The sequence below is a fragment of the Heliangelus exortis genome, chromosome 3 (assembly GCF_036169615.1).
Source record: "Heliangelus exortis chromosome 3, bHelExo1.hap1, whole genome shotgun sequence".
NCBI classification, from domain to species: Eukaryota; Metazoa; Chordata; class Aves; order Apodiformes; family Trochilidae; genus Heliangelus; species Heliangelus exortis.
Window position 1 is genome coordinate 58,781,765 of NC_092424.1, and position 24,938 is coordinate 58,806,702.

General features: G+C 42.2%; 1 protein-coding gene across 3 annotated transcripts in view; it reads left to right on the forward strand.

Moving 5' to 3' along the window:
- SLC2A12 (solute carrier family 2 member 12) overlaps positions 1-19,912 on the forward strand; it is a 33,021-nt gene extending 13,109 nt beyond the window's left edge. Inside the window, exons 3-5 of one of the 3 annotated variants that reach the window (XM_071740862.1) lie at positions 15,460-15,582; positions 17,636-17,768; positions 19,621-19,912. In XM_071740862.1, coding sequence (XP_071596963.1) covers positions 15,460-15,582; positions 17,636-17,768; positions 19,621-19,717 — 353 coding nt within the window. In that variant the 3' untranslated portion in view covers positions 19,718-19,912. Of the gene's footprint in view, positions 1-3,283; positions 4,507-13,773; positions 14,438-15,459; positions 15,583-17,635; positions 17,769-19,620 lie in introns of those variants that run through there. The other 2 variants (XM_071740863.1, XM_071740864.1) reach the window with 2 other exon arrangements.
- The last annotated feature ends 5,026 nt before the right edge of the window (positions 19,913-24,938 follow it).

Sequence of the window (24,938 nt, forward strand, 5' to 3'; positions counted from 1 at the left end):
GCAGGTGGCACCTGCTACCAAAGATCTGCTTCTCTGCCCTGATCATCTCTTTTTGCCCCACTTAGAATCAAAGACTAAATAGGGGCAGCTTCCCTCTGTGTTTTCCTATATATCCCCTGAGTGAGTCTCACTAATAAGTGGATAAAAGAGAGACAGTAGCATCACACACATTCATACAGGCATGCAGTGTGGTCTGGAGGTAATCCTCTTTATTGAACAAAAATCAGAGGGGCTCCTGCAAGTCATCGACTGCGAAGCAAGGAATGCAAACACAGCCTGGACCCAGCAGAGAACCTGTTTTTCCAGTCTAAATTTGTTCTAGCAAATAAAAAGTGCGTGAACAAAAGAACACTCGAGCAGTACCTCTTTACACATATTGTGGGGGTGCAGTTCAAGGGCCTCCATGCACATCACAGAAGTTTTTCGCTGTGGAGTCAGGAACACTTTTATTCAGAGGGAAGTGTTGGACACGTGCATTTGGGTGGCATATATGGTATTGGAGCTCTTTCTCCTCTGACAGTCCCTAATGTAGGTTTCTGTATGACTGCAAAGGTGTTTAGGCAGCTGACCAAAGAACTCTGGGATTTGCTGGTGCTAATCATATCAGCTCTGCTGACATCTCGTTGAGGATGTAGATGCAAATCAACAAAAGCACCCACAAGTGGGACTAATTAATTGTCAAAATCATTTAGATTCATAAAGGTATTTATACCTCTACCAAAGATGTTCTATTACTGCATGTCCCAGAGCAACCACTGGCTTTGTGCAGCTCTCCAGAGCCAAGGACCAGACTCTTAAAAACCCTCCTCTTGAAGGCCATCACAGGCTCTTGGACACGGGATTTCTTGGAGCCACAGGAGTGTGCTGGCCCTGAGCACTCAGAGCACACTAAGCACACCCAGAGCTGTGGCCACAACACACCTAGGGCAGATGAAGAAGTATCGTCTGGGTCTCAGGGCTTTGCAGAAAAAATATCACAGATAAAAAGTCTAAAAAAATTATTTTTACATTTTTGTCAGTGGCCAAATAAATGCCTAACAGGGTTGTGGAGGAAGGGTTTAGAACTCACTGCAAACCCAGCTTTTCCATGTAGCTATTATAGGTCCCATCAACTCCTTTGAGTGGCTCCTTGAGGGACTGGCAGTACTCTGGGTTTGATCCAAACCTTTTAAACAGTGGAATTACATGCCCATGGGAAGTGTTCTCAGACTGGAATTTTGTTCCCTCTGTTGCCATCTGCAAGCCTCAGCCAGAAGGTGAATATTCCTGAATGGAAAAATGAACAAAAATAGCATGCTTGAGCTCTATTCACAGCAATGTTTAGTTTTAGCTTCTAAAGTGAGGGTGCTGCCCACGGAGCAGGGTACCAGATGGTTCTGAAAGCACCTTGCAAGTGCCTGGGGTGGTGAAATAGAGTCCCATGGTGGATGCAAAGCATGTCTGAGGACCATATGCTAGGGGAGAGAGAGAGCACAGAGCCCACAAAATGAGTGGCAGTTTTGGGGACAGCAGTTCCCTCAGAGCATCTCTCTCCATGCTGGACTCTCAGCTGCTGACTCAAAGCCACCTTGGGCTGAAACTCCTCCTGCATTTGGGGACCCCCAACATCTCCCTGCTCTCTGTGAATGAGTGCAGAGGAACATGCAGCTGCCTGCTTGAAGTTAGCAAGCAGTTCCAAAGCTGCTGGGACAAGCACAAGAGAGGGATGGACAAACCTCACCAGCCTGAAGGCAGGTTAACAAAACAGCAGCTTGTGGTCACTATGGTCACTTTCTTCACCAGGGACCTCAGTCTTACAGCCAAGGCTTGGAAGGGAAATTACTTCCCTCCCAAGTAACCTGTTACCTAAGGACTTTTCCACTTCCTACAAGGTATCCACTTTCCACTCAGTTTTAACCTGGGATACTTGGACCCCAGATCTGAGCATCCATATGATCCCAGGGCACAGAGGGGTGGCAGGCCAACCAACCAAAGCTGCTCCACTGATGAAATTCCTGCCACATGAGGGACCCAAGATTGCAGATCTGTGTCCCCTCAGTCTTGATTCCCCCAGGAAAGGACAGTGACCATGCTCTCGAGCAAGCCCTGCTGTTGTGGATGCATCTCACTGCTGCAAGAGCCCTCTGTGCATGGTTATCAGCCCCATGAGACATAAAACTCACACTGACACATAAAACTCTTCACTTCACTGTGAAGTCAGTGAAGGCAAGACCCTAGTGAGGGCAAATCTTAGGAGCAAGTTTTTATTAATGAAAATCTATCTGGGGATGAGAGATGCCCATTTCTAGTATAAACGTGGGCAGATTTGCCATATTGAGTATATCTGAGTTAAATTTATATCAGCTTGAACGGATGCTTTAAAAGTGAGCTAATTTATTCCTAAAATGGAACAGATGTTTCAACATGTTTGGAAATGTTACTGATGTGAGAGGCAGATTCCTCAGATAATCAACAAAGGGAAACATCCTCCCCACCTAAGAGGGGCTTTCAGATCCCTGCTCTCTGACCTCTCTTTTGGCCCACCCCTCTTTTTCTCATTGGCTGCTGAAGGAGTTTAGGGCAATCGGGAAGCTAAATTAGACTGTTTATTAGTATTTCACATTATTATATGCTTCAACTTTTGCTCAGCCCTGAAGTGGTCAGGCAATTGGCCTAGATGATAATTGTATAATTGGATAATTCCAACTCTCCTCTCCTCTCCTCTCCTCTCCTCTCCTCTCCTCTCCTCTCCTCTCCTCTCCTCTCCTCTCCTCTCCTCTCCTCTCCTCTCCTCTCCTCTCCTCTCCTCTCCTCTCCTTTTCCCATGGAAAAAAAAATCACTTCTTTTGTTGATCTTTTGTTGTGAGCTGTTGAAGTAATTTAATTGCAGTCTTAAACCCATGTTGGGGACAGCAGGGAAGACAGAAGAAGGATGAGGCAAGAAGTGTCAAAGAGGACGGAAAAAAGCTCAAGGGTTCACAAGAAAAGTGAAATCCATGGAGACAAGGAAGGAAATAAGTCCCTCTTTCAATCTGCCACTGTCCTGATGCAATATTCTGTGGTCTGTGGCAGTTGTTCTTTATGTCTTTTTTTGGATTAAGCAAACCAAAACCCAGACTTGGAACATTCTCCTAAAGCCCAAAGAATTACACTAAAGACAAATTTAATCCCCTTGTCTTTGCTCCTGTAATTCTTAGATTAACTAGCTACCTGAGCTGAAGTATGATTCATTAACATGGTTAAATGCAGAGCCTTCTCTGTGTCTTTAACCTAACTTTCTAACTCCATCTGTAACAAACCCCAGAACAGCAGATTTCCACATAAGACACTGAACAGCCCAGGAACCCGATCACAGAGGTCACATCTCTTGCCAACCTTATGATCCAGATTGCACAGGACTGCTTTTTCTCTGCCACAAAATGCTCTTGGGCATAATATTGGCTGTCAAATGCCCTACCAGAAACTGGAAAATTCTGTGGGAAAGAGAACTGCCGGTGTGGAAATTCTTATGAGTGTCTGTGAATTTCGTTGGTTATTCGTGTATTTGGAAATATTGTAAGCTGTATGGCCTTGCACTAGCTTGGAAAGTATTAGTAAAAGATAGGGCTTTCTGGAATTCACATCAGTATTTTTGACATTAGAACAACATTTTGGATTTTACAAAACATGGTTATTATATAAATTTATAGTTCACATAAATTTGATGATAACAGGCATTCATGCTCAACATTGCCTTGGATGTCATTTGTTTGTAATGTTTTATTTTTGAGTTTCTATGTTTTGCAAAGCAGTTGTGACCTGGCTTTAAATTTAGCAGAAATGAGAAGCATCAATTTTACAATGTCTTGTGGTTTACTCTGGAAAAGGAGATAGTGGTAGTGATCAAATCAAATGCTCAAAAATAAGCAAGTACTTAAATGCTTTGTTGGATCTGAACCAGAATAATAAGCCTTGGAAATTTGCCTGTTTCACTGAGGTTCAGTACAGAAAGTCCTATTTTAGTTAATTAAAAATTATCTTGGAGTCTCTGTTTTATGACCAGATTCCTAGTACTGTCCTGCATCATCTTTTAATGCACGCATCCATGTGGTTTCATTGTGACACTCCTAGTATTTATCTGGTTCATTATTCCTCTGCTCTTCAAATGGTGCCTCCTGTGACCTCTATTTCACACAGTGTCTGTGCTAACAAGATGCAGTAGAAAGACAGGGTGTAGCAAAATGAAAAATAAAGCAAAGACTGTGAATTGCCTACTTCTCCCTATTGTTTTGCCCCAGACCAGGTTTATCTCAAGCCTATTGATAACATATCAGATAACCCAGTAATTGGTTTGGCTTTTCAAGGTCTGATTGGTAGTGGTGAAGTACAAGACAATTTAAGATATTTTTTGGTAGTTGTATGTTGAATTGCAGACTTTCAAACTACCAGAGCTGTCTCTAAAACACCAGCCACATAGGTTTAACTTCTCTAACTTGATAGAGCTTACAACTTTGGGAGGCATTTTTAGAAGTGAAAAAAGGTCATAGTAAGGATAAAAAATGCTTTTTGCAGTAATGAGGCATGGCAATGTCATTGGGAGTTTCATTAGTGTAGGACTCCATTTTCTAAAGTACAGACTAAAGCTGGTCAGCCCTGAGACTGAACTTAAACTCTATACTGAGGTGCACACCTCAAATCTGGGACGTCATTTTCACTGACATCTGTGTTCCTCTTCATAATTTTGCTCTTATGTGTATGAATGAGGGAAAGTCTTAGCAGATCAAGGCAAGGGCTTTGCCTTTTGAAAGAAAAGAGCCCTTGGTAGTGTGAAAAGAGGGAGTGACAGCACCATTCTCCAGCCAATATTATTATCTTTCCACAAGAACTGTGGTTCAATCTGCTGTTGCTGAGCACAAAATTTGGCACTCCAAGAACTACCTAGAAAAAGCAGGTGACTACCTGCCTTTTGATGCACTTAAACAGCATCTTGGTTCTCAGGGTTATATAAATATTTCTCTATTAATTGTTGCATGTTAATGAAACTATTGACATAAAGGCACTTCTTGACGTAAGAGGAATGAGTCCTTGTGCTTAAAATTAGGTATAGTTTTAAAGTTCAGCTCAGGTCAGCTAGAAGCTCGAGGCCAAAATGAAGGATTTTACCTCCAGACTCACTTTATTAAAAAATCTAGCAAATGGATAAATGGATATTGCTGTGATTCTTACTAGCAACTGGGCCTAACTATCCCCTTTTTTCTTTCCACAGAGACGTGATCTTTTGTAAAATGGTGCACTGTCAAATAAGTCTAGCATACTATTTCCTACAGGGTTTCATATGTTAATCAAGGCTGCCTGTCATTAGCCATGTTTGCCCTTCTAAGTAATTCAAGTGTTGAATTTAACATTCAGTAAATAATACTGGCCTTTGATAATCATATCAAAGACAGTAGATTTTACATTAGTTTTTGACTGTGTTCTCACAGGGAAGACCATTCTGACGCTGAAGTCTGTTAAAAAGTATAAAGGGTTTATATTCTTCTTCTTAAAATCTGTTTTCCTTTGGGAGAGAGGGCTGAGAGGCATTTTTTAGAGGTAATCTGATCTTGGGCCAGCTTTGTGCAAAAACTAGAATGTCAGTAGGACTTAAAGAGAAAAGACAGTATTTTATTTCACTTGTAAAGATCATCCAACTAAACCATGTATTATAAAGTGTGAAAAAACATTATGCCAGAGAGGCAAAAATGTGAAATCATGTAACTTAGTGGCACTGCTGTGGAAGGAGGAGACTGGCAGCCAAAGCACAGAGGATGGCCTGGTGGGAAGTGAGTGCATAGAGTAAGGAGACTGTTTCTTCCCATGGCATCTGAATTTCTGTGTCACTTTGAGGTCTGGGAGGAAGGCCAGGAGGGTTTTCTCAAAGGGAATGGGAACACAGGAGGGCACCCAGCTTCTGTTGCCTTTGAAAATCAGGCCTAAGTGCAGAAAACTTTTATCATTTGAGAACTAAGAGACACTTTGTGATGGTGGTCCCAGAGCATTCGCACCGACCTCTTTGCTGCTTCCTTCCCTCCCTCAGCAACCAGAGCAACCCCTGAGCAGCAGTGGCCAGTGAGGGACCTAAAAAGATGGATCATTGCAGGGTTCACATGAAATAAGTCACTGCTGTTAAAGGCTGCTTATCCTTTCCACTGGGAATTTTCTAAAGTATACACACAAACGGCTATTTTGCAAGAGCAAAGGCTTAAATTTCCCCAAATTGCTACATCCCAACAGGTCTTTTCTGTTGTGCACCCCCTAAGGGTGGAAACCCCCCCTATAGTGGAAAACCAAGTCCTTTTATCCCACCCAGCTGTGTAATTTCTCCTCTACATACCTTTTAGAAGTGAAATATGTGATAGTCAGAACTAATTCATGCACAACCTCCTCGTGAATTGGAGTCTCTGGCTTCTGAAGTCATTCCTCTGCAAATGCCTCAGAGGATTATCCTGGATTCAATATTCTGAACAAATAAACACTTACAAATGGGAATACACATTTCAGGTTTTAATTAAAAGTTTTTTGATTACGGTATGTGATTTATAATAATAACTATATTCTCCCTTGAAAGCTTGTTTTCATTTTTTATTTTTCTCTCTACTTTTTCTCCTGCTGTTTGCCCTGCAAGTTGTTCTGTCTTGATGAGACAGCATAACTGACCATAGAATAAAGGATAAGAAAGACAGAGAGATAGTGGCTGTGAAATCCAGTTGCAAACAGAATCATCATCTCATGCATCAGTTCAAATCAGCTTCTATTAAGGGACCTGAAAATTGGTGCAGACTGTTACCTGCCTGCTTACAGTAAAGCTATGATGCATCTTACTGATATATTTGCTGCTGAGTACTATTGTTGAGCAAGATGGGACACAAATCATATTAACTAAGACAATTCTACCACTGCTGGTTCCCTATACATCTATCAGTTCTTGCCCAGCAATCCTTCAGCTGGGAATCACTGTCTATAAGAAAGCTCTACTTGCCTGAGACTATTCTTCCAAGCTGAAAATGGACAGTAAGTGAAGATCACTGAAAAAGGGTTTAAGATTATTGAATGGCTTGCTTGAAACAGGAAAACCAATACCAGGCAGTACCAATACCAGTGCTACAACAGTAAAAGAAAAAAAGTGTTAAAATGTAGGCACACAGTAGCGAGAAGGTTAAGGGAGGAAAGGCAGATGGGGAAAATCAAAGGTGAAATACATCTCATTGCCCTACTTTCCAAGGCGCCCAGAAAACATGGGAAGAAGTTAATGTGTTGGTCTCACAGTCTCTTCCTCTCAAACTCACTTGCTGCTCTAACATAAAGGCAAGTGAAGGGTCATTTCTATGGCCAACTACAAGGTTCCTTAAAAAAAGCACATGTGAGTGCTGTCTATTAGATAGTGATGCAAATAGTCCAAACACTGGACAACAGATTTTATGTACTCTGATACAGCCTCAGTGATAAAAATTAAATCCCACTAGTCCTAATATTTGTTACTTCAACAAGCCAGCCTAAAGGATTAACCAGCAGCAGCAGAAATGTAGTGTACCAGAAGGAAAGAAAAAGAATTTAAGATTTTCCACACCACATCAGCTCCCTTTGGATCATTCATATCATATCGTATCAGATATCTTGCAACCAGTAGTTGTAAAGCTGCTTGGAATGGAAAGAAGTTCTTTGGAAGCTGTAGAATGAGGTACATAGTGACTTTGCCTACAGAGATCAGGATGCAACTGGTGGTGTGAGATTAGCTGAGGCTTCTTCTGCCTCCCCTATCTCTCAGCAGAAGAGAAATTACACTCCTTTTAGTGAGTACACATGGGGCTTCACTTGACCCTTGGCAGGCTGGAACTCTTCTGGCAGCTTACATGCTCTCGAAAGAGATCTAGCAGCTCATTTGTTCCATATCTGCCAGTTACTACTTTTGAGCACCCACTTTAGTCTCATAGTATAGGGCAGAGCCAGAGAGACAAATAACTCTCATTATGCAGAATAATTGATTTTCATCTTGCACAAAACCATGGGTAGAGTTTCAGTCCACTTCTTTTTCATTGCCTCTCTTTCACCTGCTTCAGAAAAGGACAAACTCTCTCTCACCCTCTCTTCTTTCCAATCTAAACAACTCTCTCTTACTTTTGCCATCCCCCACATGTCCTTCACTGGAACTGCTGAGAAAGCCTTTTTCAGGGGTTGCATTGTGTGGGTGCAGTGCCAGGACATTGCTGGTGTATTACAGCCCCAAATCCCAGCTGTGACCCTGTCCTATGTGCTCTCATGGGTACACTCTTCAGCACCACACACGCTGTAAAGGCTTGTGCCATCCCCTGCAATGTGCCCTTGGAAATGAAGGCAGAGCAATGCTGAAGTTGGTCTTTTGTGAGAAATAGTTGGCCATTTGGCTGTTTGTGTTAACACTCAGCAGAGCCAGGAACCAAGTAAATTAAAAACTTGTGGGGTTTCATAAACCTGGAAAAAAACTGAGTTCTGGCAAAGCCAGTCATTAACCATGTCCTTTGATTTCCTTCCTTCATCTCATGCCTTGCCTGCATCCTTTACCAGTGTTGAACATTTGTTACATGTTCTTAGATGGTCTGTCAGCATTGCTGGTGGGATAATCCCTTCCTTATCTTCCCTTGGACCTCTTGTTGCTAATAACCCAGTCCTCCCTTTCAAAGTCTTACATACTTCTGCCTACTTCGCTCCTAAGCTGTAAAACCACTTAATTTCTTTCCAAAGCTTATAACTCAGAAACTTGAATTCTTTCAAGTATTTCTATGGCTGCTCTCTAAATCTCACCATAAAGAATTTGATCTCACACAATACAGGTGTGTGAGAGGAAAGGAAAAAATTTCTATAGGAAAGAAAAAAAATGCCAAGCAGCAAATTAATACCAAGGTAATCTAATATTTCATTAATGAGAGCTGCTGAGCAGCTTCCAATTTGCTTCTGCCTCCTGGCAGGAATAAGGTCAAAACAAGGGCATTTTTTCATTCATGTACCTCACTTGAATGTTGAGTACCTTCAAGCTCACAGTATTTCTCAATGTTCTCAGATAGTCATGCTTCTCTGATGTAAGTCTGTTAATTTTTAAAATTTCTTTTTTATTTACTACATAGCTGTAAAGTAAGGAAGTAAGGAAGAAAGCACATGACAGTCTTTCCTTATATCCCAAATACAAAGCTCATTAAGCTGGCCAGGTTGGCTGAAACAAAAGGGTCACTCAGTCAGTCTGCCTCCAACAACAGTAAGTAGCAGATGCTGAAGGAAAATACATAAGAAAAGATCCATGCAGGATGCACATCGTGTCCTTCTGCCTATCTGTGGTTTAGGGAACTTCAAGAAAAATGTTGGGGATTTATTTTTACTATTGTGGGCAATAGCTCCTGATGGATAATTTCCTAAATACACAGACAGAAATAATGTATTAATACCTGGCATTTAATAGTTTTAACCCACTAATATTTTCCATGTCTGAAGGACTTCATAAAAGTGAGTTCCATAGTTGAAATACACATTGTCTGAAAAAGGAAATCCTTCCACTTCACCTAACACCTGTCCTTTGTAACTTCACTTGTACTCTCTTGTTTTGTATCTTTAAAAATGTAGTGCAAACCTCTCCTCTATTTGTCTCTGCAGTGTTGTAAACTTTGATTCTGTTTTCTTATCTGTATGCCACCTAAGCTGAAGAGTCCTTGTCTTTTTAATTGCTCTTTTTAGAGTCCATTACCCACCTTTCTCTTTGGTTCATCATCTAGTTCTAAGTTGACTGAATCTTCATGCAGCTGGTCAAATACACAGCAGATACACTCAGTGGCAAAATCAGGGGTCCCTTCCTAATAATCACCAAGCCTCTGTTTGCATCCATGGCCTCTGCCACATGGGAGCTGATGCTGTCCCTGAACTGCCCAAGGATGCTCAGCACTTGTGCTCTGAGCAGTGGTGGCACAGTGCTGTGAGTACTGGCAGGTGGCTTTCTCCATATCTATTTCTCTTCATGTGTCAGTAAGGAATTGTATAGGGCATTCTCTGAGATCCTTTTGCATTTCTTTATAAGCCTTCTACATTTTTTTTACCCTAAATAGTTTTGTACCATTAATAAGTTTTGCCTGTCTGTTTGCCTCCTTCTCCTGAGAGACTGAGCAAGACAGGCTTTTCTTTTGTTTTCTATTACAAACAGTTCTCAGTCTATATGGATACTTTCTCTTCTACCCCATGATACCTCACCAATGCTCTTTGAAACTGAAAAGCACAGTCCCTCTTTTTTTTTTTATCCCTATTTTCCTTAACTCAGCAAAACCTAAACAACTCTTCCTCAAGACTCTGTATTTATCCTCCTTTCCTTCTTCCAGCTGAGATTATTTAGCTGTATCCTAGCTCCAGCCAGCAACTCTCTACAGAAGTCTGCCAGGGTGACCCCTTCCTTCAGGGAGTGTTTCCTCTGATGCTGGCATGTGTCACCTTCTCTGTCCCTGGCTTCTCATCCTCCCAGACAGCAGACTTTCAGAATACTCGACTGCCTGGTGATGGTATTACAAGTAACTTTTCAGCAATTATGCAGTGTTTTCTTTCTTTGGACACCTTTACAGGAGGCGTATTTCTACTTCTAACAGCTTTCTTCATTCAGTTGTTTAACTGTCCTGAGCTGTTTCTTTTTATTGTATTTGATTTTATGTGTATTTTAAGCCTCTAATCAGGTAATTTAAACACAGCACCACTGATTGTCCTTTTAATTTATTTATAGAAAACAGGCTTTTTCTCCTATTGCTCTCCTCATGAAACAGAATATGGCAAGTTCTTGGCCCTTCCATTTCTACTAGAACACTGAATTTGAAACGTTATAACCATTATAACTGAACATTTTTGTGACAGTGACATCTTGAACCACCTTGTTAGCAATGAAGCAAGATTTGCTTTATTTTCCTTTCAGTAAGTATCAGGTAAAGTGCTAAAAGAAACCATCACCTATGGTATCTAAAATGCAGTCCCAGCACTATCCTCCATTATACAATTTATTCAGCCTTAATGGGAGCAGCTGAAATTTTCCACTGCTATTATGCTTTCTGCCTTTACTACCCTTGTGACTCTATAGAGGTGAATGTCACCATCCTGGTCAAGAGGTTGTTTGTAAACCTAGGTCCTCTGCTCTTTCTGCTGTCAGGGCATCAGGTTTCTGTGAGATTTAGTTAAAAAGTTAAGCTTTCTGATCCAGTGCAGTATTTTCTTCTGCATTTTCAGTGGGAGTTCTTGTCTCTAGATTGTACTGCAATAAAAGTTCATTCACCTGTAAAATTTTCCTTAGAATCAGAGAGTCATAAAATAGTTTTGATTGCAAAAGACCTTTAAGATCATCCAGTCCAACCATTAATCTAACTCTACAGAGCCCAGTGCTAATCTGTGTCCCCAACCACCACATCTACACATCTTTTAAACACCTCCAGGGATGATGATTCAGCCACCTTCCTGGGCAGCCTGTTCCAGCACTTCATAACCATTTCAATGAAGAGATTGCCACATGCAGGTCAGCAGAGGTGAGTTATTACCTGCAGGAACTGCATGAGCAAATCCCTGAGTTCTTGAATCTGGCACAGAGACTCATCCCGAGCCCTCAGCCTCATCTTTTACCCACAATCTCCACCTGGCCTGGAGAGCACCAGCTCTTTTCCCATCCATTTTCCCATCCATGAGCACCTGCCAAAGGTGGCTGGAGTAGACACTGAAAAGAATTGTGTGTGCAGCAGGGTTAACCATCACAGAATCCTTCTGAAATGATGTTAGATTACAGAGATGTAATCTCTGTAAATCTATTAGCAGAGATCTATCGAGGGCATGATTTGGATTCTCTAGGATGACTCTCCCCATAAAATGCCACTACCTAGGCTGGTGACTTTGCAGTGACTTTGGGAATGTGATGGTAACATTTCTGCAGTGCTGAATGCACACAGTGCACAAGGTATCAGCAGTCTTTATAAATGGGAGCCCAAACCTAATTACTGGTTCCTCAAGAGAAAGCCACATCCCTGCTGTACCTACAGCAGCTGCTGCTTTTTGGCAGGGGGACAAATAGTAAAAAAAACCCCAGAGAGGTGCTAAAAGCAAAGAATCGATCATTATCACTGCCTCAGCTTGGGGCAAGGGCTAAACAGACTGTAATAAGTGTGAGATTTCTACAACCACTTTTTCTCTGCTGCAAATAAGCCTATCCACTCCTCACCAGCTGAGCTGAGCTCAGGGCCATGCCAGAGGAAGTAGCTACCATTAGCAGACATGAAGAATAGATCTGGTGTGTTGGTGGGATCTTCCTGAACTAAATAACTGGTTGAAATAAGAGCAGCTAACCACTATTGTGGCTGACGCAAGTCCTCAAGTATTTTTCCTTTCTTAACAGAGAAACACTGTGTTTCAAATCTCCCAACAAATTGTAGTTAGCCTGGAAGGACCAGTCTGTCCTTGGAAAAATGCAGAGTATTGGAGGTGCTGCAGTGCCACAGATTTTGAGCTGTAGCAAGGACTGTCCCCTGGTGCTCCTCATGCTGCTGGAGCCCATCTAGCTCAGGGCTCTCCAGGCTGGAGGGGCTGCCATGCCAGTGCATGGGGCTTCATCCTCCTTGCCTGGTGTCTCTCTGAGCAGCCACTGCCAGCTGGTTGAAAGCAAGAAAATCCTAGAAGGAGCAAATACAGATCAATGCACCCACAGAAGAAGTTTATTCCTGGAGGTTGGTTTCTGCCGACCAGAAAGACTGTTTAATTCTTTCAGACTTTATTTTAATCCCGTCTAATGTGACTATGAATGTCTCCTTTGTCAGCCTTGCTGTATAACCATTTTCCCAGTCAAGCCCAGTGGCTGGCTGCCAGGATTTCTTATGGAGACAGATTCCATGGATTCTGCATGCACTGCTCGGAAGGGCTCTTTTGCTTACTTGCTGCTTTGCATTTCACCTAATTCTCTCTGTCGTGACATGTTGTATCAGATGTGACTAACAATACTGGTTTCAACAGCCCTGATGCAGAGGAGGAGCAAAAGGCAGTGATGAGATCCCCACACACTGCCAGGACCTGATTTTGCTCAGGTGCAGGGCTGGCTGGCCTGTCAGGGAAAGACACTTGCATGAGAACCCAATTCTCTTCTTTGCTCCCCCTCGTGTGTTGTGATCCCACAAAACCTGTCCAAGGTGTTTCTTTAGAAAATAAAGAAATGTCTTGTTCACAACTGAGTGTTTGCTGAAGTCCAAATAAGAAAAAAAAAAAAAAAAAAAGAAAAAAAAAAAAAAAAAAAAAAAAAAAGAAAAAAAAAAAAAAGGCTTATCTAGAGCTGGTGCTAGATGCTGTGACTGTGTTCTGGTCATGTGCCTATGTGTGTTAGGTCAATATGCACCACAGTCTTGATTCTCTGGAGTAAAATCACCACTCTGCAAGGTCATTCCCACTGTGGGAGAAAAGCTCTTCATATATTTTCCCTTAAAAAAAGAAAAAAAAAGAAAAAAAAAACATCTGGGACAACTAAAAAAATATTTATTTCAAATCAGTGAGATAAAGAAATCTAGAGTTTGCTTGAATCTGCTCCATTGACTCAAGTCTCAAGTTTGTTTTTTTTTTCCCCCTTTCAGTTGGTTCTTTCTCGTCTCACTCCACAGCACTTTTTCTGTTCTACTGGTGAAGTGCTGTCACACAAGAATCCAAAGGGATATTGACAATATTGCAGTGTCACTCACACATAAAGGGGCTCATTTTAAAAATGTAACTTTAAGACTGCCCAGTGCAAGTATCCTGAGCAAATTCCCATCTCTAATTTTGCAGAAACACCACCACAGAGGAGCAGCTTATAATGGCCATGCCCAAGGCTCTGAAGATGCAGTTCAACCACATGTACCTCTCTGCTCTTGTTCTGATCATCTGTTAACTCATGGCTTTTCCACACAGCAACTTCTTGCTAATACAAGAATGTGCTTAAGAAAGAAAGGAGGGTGGAGGGTTTTTTTCTTTGTTCTCTAATAGCCAGGAATGGTGCAGAGATGTGGTGCTTTTTTTTTTTTTTTTCTTGCTTCTTGATTTCTTTTGCTCTGCTATCAAGGCAGTTCCACTGCCAGCTCTTCATGTATCAATTTGTTTTTGTGGGCGAGCAACACCAGCATTTAGATCACCTGTGGTGTGGTGTGATATGAAGGGGCCAAAAATCAGTCCCTCTCTCTTCATTTACACCTCAACAATTTCATTTATATGGAGTGGAGAGCTGGAAAAGCAAACCTGCCTCAGTGTGGTAGGTGTCGATTTATAAGGTGGCATAAATACACAGTGCTGCTCCAAGGCTGAAGATTACTTTGGTTTGCTGCCCCACTCTCATTAGTGTTACATCACTCCAGAATTATTTAGTCAGAACTCCCTTACACACACAGATGTGCAGGCAGAGCTCATTTCCCTGGTTCCACATGTACTGGCACTGTAGGGAATCACAGAATCATAGAATTGCCTGGGTTGGAAGAGACCTCTGAGATCAAGTCCAACCCTTGATCCACTACTGCTGCAGTTACCAGACCATGGCACTGAGTGCCACATCCAGTCTCTTTTTAAATATCTCCAGGGACGGAGAATCCACCACTTCCCTGGGCAGCCCATTCCAATGTCTGATCACCCTCTCCTTCTAATATCCAACCTAAACCTCCCCTGGCACAACTTGAGACTGTGCCCTCTTGTCTTGCTTTGAGTTGCCTGGGAAAAGAGACCAACCCCCCCTGGCTACCCCCTCCTTTCAGGGAGTTGTAGAGAGTGATGAGGTCTCCCCTGAGCCTCCTCTTCTCCAGGCTGAACACCCCCAGCTCCCTCAGCCTCACCTCATAGGACTTGTGCTGGATCCCTTCACCAGCCTGGTTGCCCTCCTTTGGACCTGCTCCAGCACCTCAATCTCCTTCCTGAACTGAGGGGCCCAGAACTGGACACAGGACTCAAGCTGTGGCCTCACCAGGGCTGAGTACAGGGGCAGAATCCCTTCCCTGGACCTGCTGGCCACACTGTTCCTGATACAGGCCAGGATGCCATTGGCCTTCTTGGCCACCTGGGCACACTGCTGGCTCATGTTCAGCTTCCTGTCAATCCAGACTCCCAGGTCCCTTTCTGCCTGGCTGCTCTCAGCCACTCTGTGCCCAGCCTGGAGCTCCCCATGGGGTTGTTGTGGCCAAAGTGCAGGACCCGGCACTTGGCCGTGTTGAACCTCATCCCGTTGGAATCAGCCCAACTCTCCAAACTGTCCAGGGGAGAGGGCATGAAGCAGGGATGATGCCCCAGAGTGATGCTGACCACTGCACACAATGTTTCCAGAGCATGGGTGTTCCTCTGGGGCTTGGGCCAACACAACCTAACGTCTCTGGAAAACACTTTATTTTCTCAGGTGGCTTCACCTACATTCATGGATTACCTAAATTTACAGCAAGAAAACCCATTCTTTCAAAGACAAGACCTTTTTTTTTTTTTTTTTTCTTTCTGTTTCAGTGTCCTGGCTGGTCCTGAGCGAAATTTTTCCTGTTGGAATCAGAGGACGAGCCATGGCTTTGACATCTAGCATGAACTGGGGTATCAATCTCCTCATATCCCTGACATTTTTGACTGTAACTGGTAAGATTTCTCTGAGTATTTCCAAGTTGCTATTCTCTTAGTGTGCAAAATAAGTATTTCCTCTACAAACAGCATCACTAAAATAGCAACTGTGATGCCCAAGAAGGCCCAGATTTCTCTTTAGGAGCTGTTTGTTAGTGTAACTAACTTCACAATTTCCACCACGTCTTTCTAAGTTTGTGCTAATAATTACTGCCTCAGGGGGCAGGGAATCAGGACACCTTGTGCATCAACTCCATACATAGGCTGTGAACCCCACTTCTTAAAAACACCATTGCCTTAGTAGGTTGAAAATACATAATATTTAGGATTTAGGATGCATCTTCTGAAGTCAGTGTAAGTTCTGTACTAGATCAGACTGCAGATTTTATGATCAAACATTTGTATAAACAGTTCCATTGACATCATTCCTTTTCACAGGCATGTCCTGGCTTTCGGAAAATTTCTTTTAGCAAAAAGTGTCTTTGTAGGGCAAAAATATTTCCTGTTTTAATACAATAAAGAAGACTACCATATAGTAACATAATATCATGAGAAAAAAGAGAAAAGGTTAAATGCAAAAAGAAAAAAAAAGGTTAAATTGGAAAATATTTTTTATAATTTTGTTTCATAAGATGTTCTACAAATTCGATTTTTCAGTCTTATTTTGAGGACAATATATGCTGAAAATCAAATTATATAAGGCAACAGAAATTCCAAGCTTCTTTCAACTCTACACTAGTTTCCACAAGAGGGAGGCAATTAAACCACCAAAAGTCAAGATGGTTTATATCCTGTTAGATGGATTTTGAGATAGATTTGAAAATTGGTGTGATCTCTGAATGGGTTTCACATTGGTGTTTTCTTAAAAAAAAAAAAAAAAAAAAAAAAAAAAAAAAAAAAAAAAGAGAGAGAGAAAGCCCTGTTTACTGTCTTGATTAAACCTAGGAAAAATATGCCAGGCTAAACTCATTGTGTTCACACTAGCATTTTGTTTAGATCAAATTTAGAAGCAAATCATTCAGTTTCCCCACTCACTGTGCTTTGGTTTCCATCACAGAACTACATTCCTGAACTGCACAAGCTTTTGGTCAAAACCAAACCAGTAAAGCAGTCAATGCACCCCATCTTCCAACATTTGCTGAGTCCTTGGGACAGTCTAGAGCTGTTCCTGAGGAAATGTCCCCCAAAAACAGATCGTGCAGACCTGAGGTCCTCAGCACCAACTGTGTCATGAGAAGGTTCCCTCCTGTTGGCAGCATTAGCTGGTTATGCACACCTAAAAATAATCCTGGTCTCCATTTCACTGAATGCAAAGCCACAATAACTCCATTGGCTTATCTGGGTCTGATCTGGATTTACAGAAATTTAACAAGCAAACATGTTCCTAGTCTAGGCCAGAGAGGCAGAACTGGAAATTCTTTCTTCAAATGAATACATGTGGAGGTCACAGTGGCCAGCAGCACCTGTACTTAGGCATCTGGTGCAGCAGATTCTGGCTGAATGAGCAGCTTCAGCTGCAATTTTTAGCTCAGGACACAAGTGACAAATGTCTCAACTGTCTGGCTTAGTTTTAACAGGGGAGAAGGCCAAGGGGGCTCCAGCAGCCTGTTGGGTTGCATACACTTTACTTTCCAGGGACTTCATAGTGCATCCCTCAGCCTGAGGATCTACCTGCCCTGGTCTGTGGGCTCAGAAGACCACTGACTCTTGGCTGGCCCCTTTTGGAGTTTATTCTTGGGAAAAGACTCCATTATTCATGTAACTTATTGCAATCCAGTAACAACAGCTACGCAAGGTTTTCATCCAGCGAGTGCAAGCAAAATAAATCTATAGGTTCATGCTAAATGCGTCAATAGAGGCTCTTCAATTTTCTTTCATAAGGAGTATTAGAAAAAGCAAAATCACTCTTCTGTTTCAAATTCTGCCTAAGCACAAACAATTGAGCTAAGAATAATAGCCTAGCTTCTTTCTAACTTCTGTGCACTAAGGGCTCTATTCTCTAAAAATATGTCAACAGGAAAAAAAATATATTCAAAACTTAAATATTGCATGTTTTTTTTTTCCTTTGTAGAGCTCATTGGCTTGTCCTGGGTGTGCTTCATTTACACAATAATGAGCCTGGCATCCCTCGCTTTTGTTATTGTGTTTATACCAGAGACTAAAGGATGCTCTTTAGAGCAAATATCCATGGAACTAGCTAAAGAGTGAGTACACATCCCATGAAAAAAAAAAAATCTTTCAATGCTGCATGCTATAGAAAAAGAGGTGTGTTTTTTTTTTTCTGGAAAAATCAGATTCTCTCAAGCACTAGATCTTGTACAGTGGCCTAGCAATCATTTTATTGGTGCTGAAGGACTGGCCCAAAGTGGTGGTTTCCAGCACTCCTGTGAGGACCCTGCAGACAGGCCTGGCTCCCCAGCACTTTTGCTGACTGGGGTTCCTAGAAAGGAGGACATCTGTGTCCTCACACAGATGTCTTGGCAGAAAAAGGGAAGGAGAAGAGGCCCCTATTTCAAGTACTTCAAGGCTCCATGTGAGTCTTGATAGCTCTTTGAGATAGGTATTTTTTGGTGCTTTTACTGAGTCCTGTGCTACTGTGGACTCTATAAGCTCATACCCAGAAAAAGTTCTTCCTGTATGAATTTTGGGTCCCCACCTCACCACATAAAAAGGCTGAAGAGCGATGAGAGAGTGAGAGAGATTTGCTGACATGAGCCCCATATGGCTGCTCCTTTAATAGGACCCATTCTGATTGCTCTTGTGTATTCTGACTCCTCTACCTGTCTTTTGGCACCCCTCAGAAGCTAAATGGCCCTTGAAATTATAGACATTGAATGGAAGTAAAACATCAGTTTGTAGAACAGAATTAAATGGTCTGCTAATACACATGCTGCTTACTTACAATCTCCAAATGAAGGTCTCACTGGCCATAAATTAACTGGCATTTCTTCCTATCAATTTGCTAGTACCCCCATTCTTTTCAGTAGGTTTTGGCCATAAAAATTACAGAAAAACCTAAGCAGTCCTGCTTTTTAAGATGCAGAGCCTCCCTGATCTGCTCCAAGAGCTATTCTGCAGCAGCTACTTGCTAGTTTTGGAAGAATTTCAGAAGTTATCAGCACGATGAATAAAAGAGTGAAGAAATGATAAGGGAAACAATTAACAAAATTCTTGCAGGTCTGCTGGCTTGGGATGAGAGTCAGGCCCCAGCACAGGTGGTAGCACATTGTTCCAGGTGTGGGAGCATCCCCCCAAGTTCACCCACACACCCAGGCTCCGGGGGGGCCATGCAGGCTCTGTCACCCCCCCCTCTGCTGACAGCCTCCCAGGAGGCTGCTGCCCCTCGGGGAGACAAATGACACCCCGAGAAAAGAGGCTTGAAGGCACAGGTGGAAATATCCCGACTGAAAATAAGACGTGCATATTTTTTTTTGACGGTGGAAGTTAATGAACGTGGGAATATCCCGGTGACATGGGTCATCCTGTGTGGGGCTTTTTTTAGACTACCAGATGATATTTTTTTTTCTAAGGGGTGCGCTGCAACTCATCCAGGCCTGAAGGAGGTTGTTTATGAGCCTAACTGAGACTAATTATCCCAGTGCAGAAAGCCTACAGCTAATTGCCCTTCGGGCTCTCCCTCGCAGCGTTCCCCGAAACTGACAAATCGGCGTTTCTGGCCCGGTTTGCTCTGCCTCCCTCCGTGCTCCCTCTCCTCCCCTCGCTTCACTGAAAGACAGACATCCCAAGGGGGGGGGGGGGAGGGCGATCCGGAAAGGGGGATTCGCAGCAGGGGGGATTCCGAGCGGGAGGAATCCGGAGGGTTTGGGGTAGCTGGAGACGGACCGGGGGGGGGAACCGGCGGGCGGGCCTTGCTCTGGGCAGGACCGGCCCCGTGTGGGCAGGCGGGGAAGCGCGGTCCGGGGGGGACCTTGGGGGGGTCTGGCGGAGCGGGTTCATCCTCCGCGTATCGGGTGTGCAATGCTGTGTGTGAAATGCTCGTGTGGAAGCTGTGTGCGGTGTCAAACCTTGGTGGGGTTTCTTTGTTGGCTTCTGCAGGAAATACGTGAAGACGCCCTTGTGCTGGGTGAGCCAGCGCAGAGAGAAACTGGTGCCGGTAGAGCTTGCCAAGAGAGAGAAAGAGCAGCTCTACTAGAGACGGGGATCGCTAAGCAGCCTTCGGCAAAAGACTGATTTAAAAAAAAAAAAAAAAAAAAGTTCAGCGATGCTCACACCCCACTGGGACACTTGGTAACTTCATTATATGCAAAATACCCTCTCATTTCTTAGCAGAGCTTCTTTCAATGGCAGTTTACAGTCAACATTAAAGATTGTTTTAGTTGGTAATTTACTGGAAATCTAAGCTCCATCTGTTTCAAACCATCTCCTCTGATGTTACTCACCTCTGTGGTGAAACTGGAATATTGTGCACAATTCTAGTTAGCCTTATTCACAAGAGTTCAGCCAGGGACAGGGGCAAAGAACAACTGGGGTGCCAAACAGAAGGAAGAGTCTAACAGTAGAAGGCCACCAAAGACAAGTTTCTCTAGTCTAGAAAAAAAAGGGGCTGAAAATGGTTCACAAGTCTCTGTCAGTGTGTTAAGAAAGACAAGAGCAAAAATAGACAAGTATGGAGTATAAAGAATGATGTTAGTGCAGAAAAAATGGGTATGAACTGTTCACCAATTAATTTAGGCATCAGCTTAACAAGACTTGAAAAAGGATAGTGTTCATCAGAACTAATTATTTATAACCCAGAGCATGCTCTGCATGTTTAAGAGAAACTTTACATGCAGCGTCCCAGGAGGGCCAAGGTTCAGGAACCTAGGAAATACTCCTCAGAAAACAGTCAAATTGTTTAATGGGGAGGGGGGGGACTTTGCATAATCAATTACTGTAGATTGAAGGTGGTTTTACAAAAGGGGAGATAGGATTTCTTTGGCTTCCCAGGAAAGCTGGAAGCTGGAGGTACCAGAGTTGATGCCAAAATAATTTTCTTTTTCAACTCATGGCACACTAGACTTTGACTTTTGGATCCAGAAAGTGAGAATTGTGTGATACAGGGTAGCATAAAGGGAGTTCAGAAATCATAATCACTGCAAATCATTAATTACCTCGAAATCTTGGTTATTGCTTAGCAAGTGTACACTGAAGTACTCAACAGGCCTTTACACAAGGTTATCTAAATGGCTTCCATAAAAGAATGTAGGTCTTTTTTTCCTAGAGAGTTTTCAGCATGATCAGCAGATAAATATTTATTAGCAGATAAATAAATGGTTCTTTGTTTAAAGGAAAAAAAAAACTGATCTGGCTGTCTCAACTCTGAATGCAGAGTTGCATTCTTCCAGCATTTAATTGAGGGAGCAAGACTGACACTGTCAGCTGGAGTGCAGATACTACTTTGAACTAAGCACATGATCCCACTTTATTTGCTGTCTCATAACCACCTGACTGTGTCTTGCACTGAAGGAACAGTACCTTACTGATTTGTGTTGAGTTTTACTTCTGAGCAGAATGGATCAGTTCTGATCAGGTTCTCACATGGTCACACTTCCAAATACTGACATCATGAATTTATAGGCACATGTCTATTCAGACAGTAAGAAAGTGTTAAAACCATGGAAAGAAACTACTGATTTGCCAGAAGTCAGTGGAAATTTAGTTACCTGAGGATGAGAAGCTACTGGCTGGCCAACACCCTACTACAACATCCCTGCGTTGTAATCTTTAAGGGAACCAATGGCAAAAAACCCCCAACATTGGACTTTTGGAACAAATGTCAGGTAAGTAGTTATCACAATGTAGGATTTTTTAACTATGCAAACCCCATGTCACATAAAACAAGCATAACTCTGAATTGCTAGCTGGTCAGGTCGTGGCTGCCTTATTTTTTCTGTCCTGACCCTTGAACCAGCAGTCCTCACGGTAACCTCATGGGTGTCAGGAGACCAGTCTGCTTTCAGAGATACTTATCATATTATTCATAAAGCTCAGCAGGATGCAGGTTTGGCATACACAATGTAAAAAAGATGAAGCAAAGTCTTTTTATAAGGGTCCAAGTGAGCCCTTTTGACATAGTCTATAAGCAGCAAGAGACCAAGCACACCCAGGATGCATGGACAGACAGTGGGACTGCTCATCTGAGATGCAGATGACTCACTTGAAACCCTTTTGCTCTCATTCCCTATGAGGAATCAGCAGGTTCCCATCCCAAGCTAAAATTCCCCCCCTGGATCTCAGGTGTATCCACCTTTTCCACAGACATTTAAAACTTCTTTTTTCTATTATTTAGAATTTTCCAATAGAAACTGAAGACCTGCTTATAATTTAGTTTGAAGTCTACAGTTCCAGTGTTGACTACAAGAGGCTGGGAGAAGTCCCTTTGTCCCTGCAGGGGAAAGAGTCAGCAGCAACAATCTTCTCTGTGCTGCAGCAGCAAGAATTAGCAAGAGTATTTCTGTGACTTTTAAAAATAGTCAAAAAAAGGATGCAAAATGCATTAGAGCTCAGCTACATGAAAGTTTCAAAGCAGTGTGAAATGGGGAGAAAGGGAAAGCTGGGTTTGGAGCAGTGGGAGAGAAGCCATGGATGAAGAGGGCACACAAAATACATGAAGGGGAAGTGAAGTCAGAGATTTACTCTGGCAGGGAGGGGGAAGGGGCAGCTGAATTTTTTAAGTGTAGATGTGTCATGCACAGAAGGCTGAATTTTTTACCTTACATTTTCACATTTAACTTGGAGGTATAAGGAATTCAATGACCAGAACGTAGCCAAAACCTACAAGATTTGGTGTTTGTTAGGATGTGGGGGGGTGTTTGTTTTTGTTTTTTTTTTTAATGTGGAAAGTTCAGTACAGCATCCTGATGGTGATACACAACCTGAATTCTTTTGAAAAATATCAGTGCCTTCTTGCTAGACAAAACAACTCATTCTATTACTGAAATGGAAATAATAATAAAATTTGGGATACATGGTCAGTGCCATATGTTGCCTGATTAATATTTGTCAAGCCTGGAAGCTTGGAAAACATTTGTTAAAGAAAAGCAAAAGATCTAGAACTTCTCAAACACCAGCAAAGGGCTGCAGGCTGGACCTGCTTGCTAATACTGTAAAGCTTTTTTTGTAAGATCAACAGTGATATTTTCTTTCTATAAAACCTATAAATTCTATCAGTTCTGAAAGTCAGTAAAATTATCTTGCCAAAAAAACCAGTCAGAACCCACAATTTTCTCTGTTTCTGTGTATTAGTAACTTCCTCAGTTTTTTTAGCATTGATGTCTACTGAAATGTCTCCACCTACCTCATGTTCAGGTTAGATGACAACTATCAGTATTCTGATACTACTACATCAGTGTCAGAACAAGTAATATTATGGTGACTCTGGGTATTCTTCCAAATATGCTGTCACTTTATCAACATCATTCTTACATTAACAAGTGCCTGAGATTAAATCAAGTAATATAATGTATTTTTAGTATGACTATATTGCAGGAAATTCATCCATTTCCTTACCAGTGCCTTCACCAGGCAGTGGATTACCCACATTTCCAATAGCATCCCCATTTGCTCTTGTTGGTACTATTTTCTGATACTTGCCTCTAGAAAGCAGACCTTTACACATGCAATCCAAGCCCACACTGCTTATGGTTTCTATTACAACACATTTAGGGAAAGGGACTTCTGCAAAATCTTTCTCAACACTGAAGCTTCCCAAACAGTCCTGTTGTAGTAAATATTGTGTTCCCTCACAAATAAATTTTGATCAGGAAATACCATAAAAATTGTCACTTCATCTTTCAGGCTTTGGGCTCATAGCAAGCTCTTCTAAACTTTCCCCATGCACACCTATTTATTGCAGAAACAAGTAAGTAAAAATACCATCTTTCTGAAAAAGACACAATTCCTACACTGGTTTAACTGCTGAGACCCTAATAGCTTCAGATACCTCCAAAAGCTGATGGTGCTGTACTCAAGGGCTTTTAAAATCCTCACAGCTATTAGTGTAGTCCTGAAGACTTAGCCCTGTGCATAATTTTATAAATGTAGCCCTAATTGTAGTGGTCTTGTTTAACAAGGCCTGTACATCTGATGCCACACAACCTCATTAGCTATGAAAATACAAGGGAAAAAATGTACAGTCTTATAAACTGCACCCCTGAAGCACTCCACAAAAAAAAAAAAAAAAAAAATCGTCCCATACCTAAAATTATTTGGCATCTTCTTTAATGGACTGGATTACAGGATTGCTTACACTTAGTAAATTTGCAGGCAATATTTAACTGAGAGACTGGGTTGGAATTCAGAGCCTTGCAAATCCATGAGAAGGGGCCGAAAAAAGGAGATAGAGTTCTGAGTGTGCTAGTGCACATTTCTCTGGGAGTGATAATTGCAAGTCAGAAAATGATAAAATGGAGACAGAAACTGCAGGAAAAGATCTAGTGGCTATGACAACTTTCAAGCTAGCAATGAGTCAGTTATCATTCTACTGCAAAAAGGAGCTCTTAGTATTTTGTATAAATAGAACCAGCCTTTCTCTCTAAGGAATGTAAAATAAACTCAGCTACAGCTGAGCTCTGTGTGGAATTTTGCATGGGACCCACCTGGAGACTCCAGACATTGCTCTGGAAAATATGTCCATTGAAGAAGAGCTGATTGATCAACAGGTAAGTGTAGTCCAAAGCACTGCTGCTCACATTGGAGGTGAGACCTGGAATGCACACTGCCTGGCCTCCATCAGGAGCTGACAGGAGAGCCTGGCAGGAGGCAGCACACTATGGCAAAGGAAACAGGACTGACTCTGTGAGGATGGGGAGGGTGTATATTCATTCATGTAGAAATCATCACCAGCAGCAGCAAGGCTTATTACAGCCCGAGGCAAGGACCTACTGATTTAGAGCAGTGATGGGAAGCAGAGTGATATCCCTGAGTATAAGCATACATGGGTAACTGCCCTTCATCACCAGAGGTTTTGAAGTGTATTTGTCACAAACAGCTTGAGGTTCCCTTGGAGCTAGGACAGGTGAGCACACATTTCAAGGAACCTTTACTTTGCTATTATTCTCTTCCTCAATACTACCCTGCAAGTTTAGCAGTGTGCCTGACAGAACCCTATGGATTGTTACTAAGGCCTAGAACTGCTAGCACGATTCTAAGCAGCACTTCAAAAGAAACAGTTCCCACTTTAATACATTGTAGCTTATTATTACCTTTGCATTTTAACAGGAAGATTTCATACTAGGTGACAGTGCTAACAAAAGGGCAAAGTGTTCCTTTCTCTGTACATAAATTTAGGAGACAAGCATGCTTCATAACAGCTCCAGAGTTTCTCTGGTAGCACTCAAGTGCTTTGTAATTTGACGCAAAACCAGCAAGCCTAA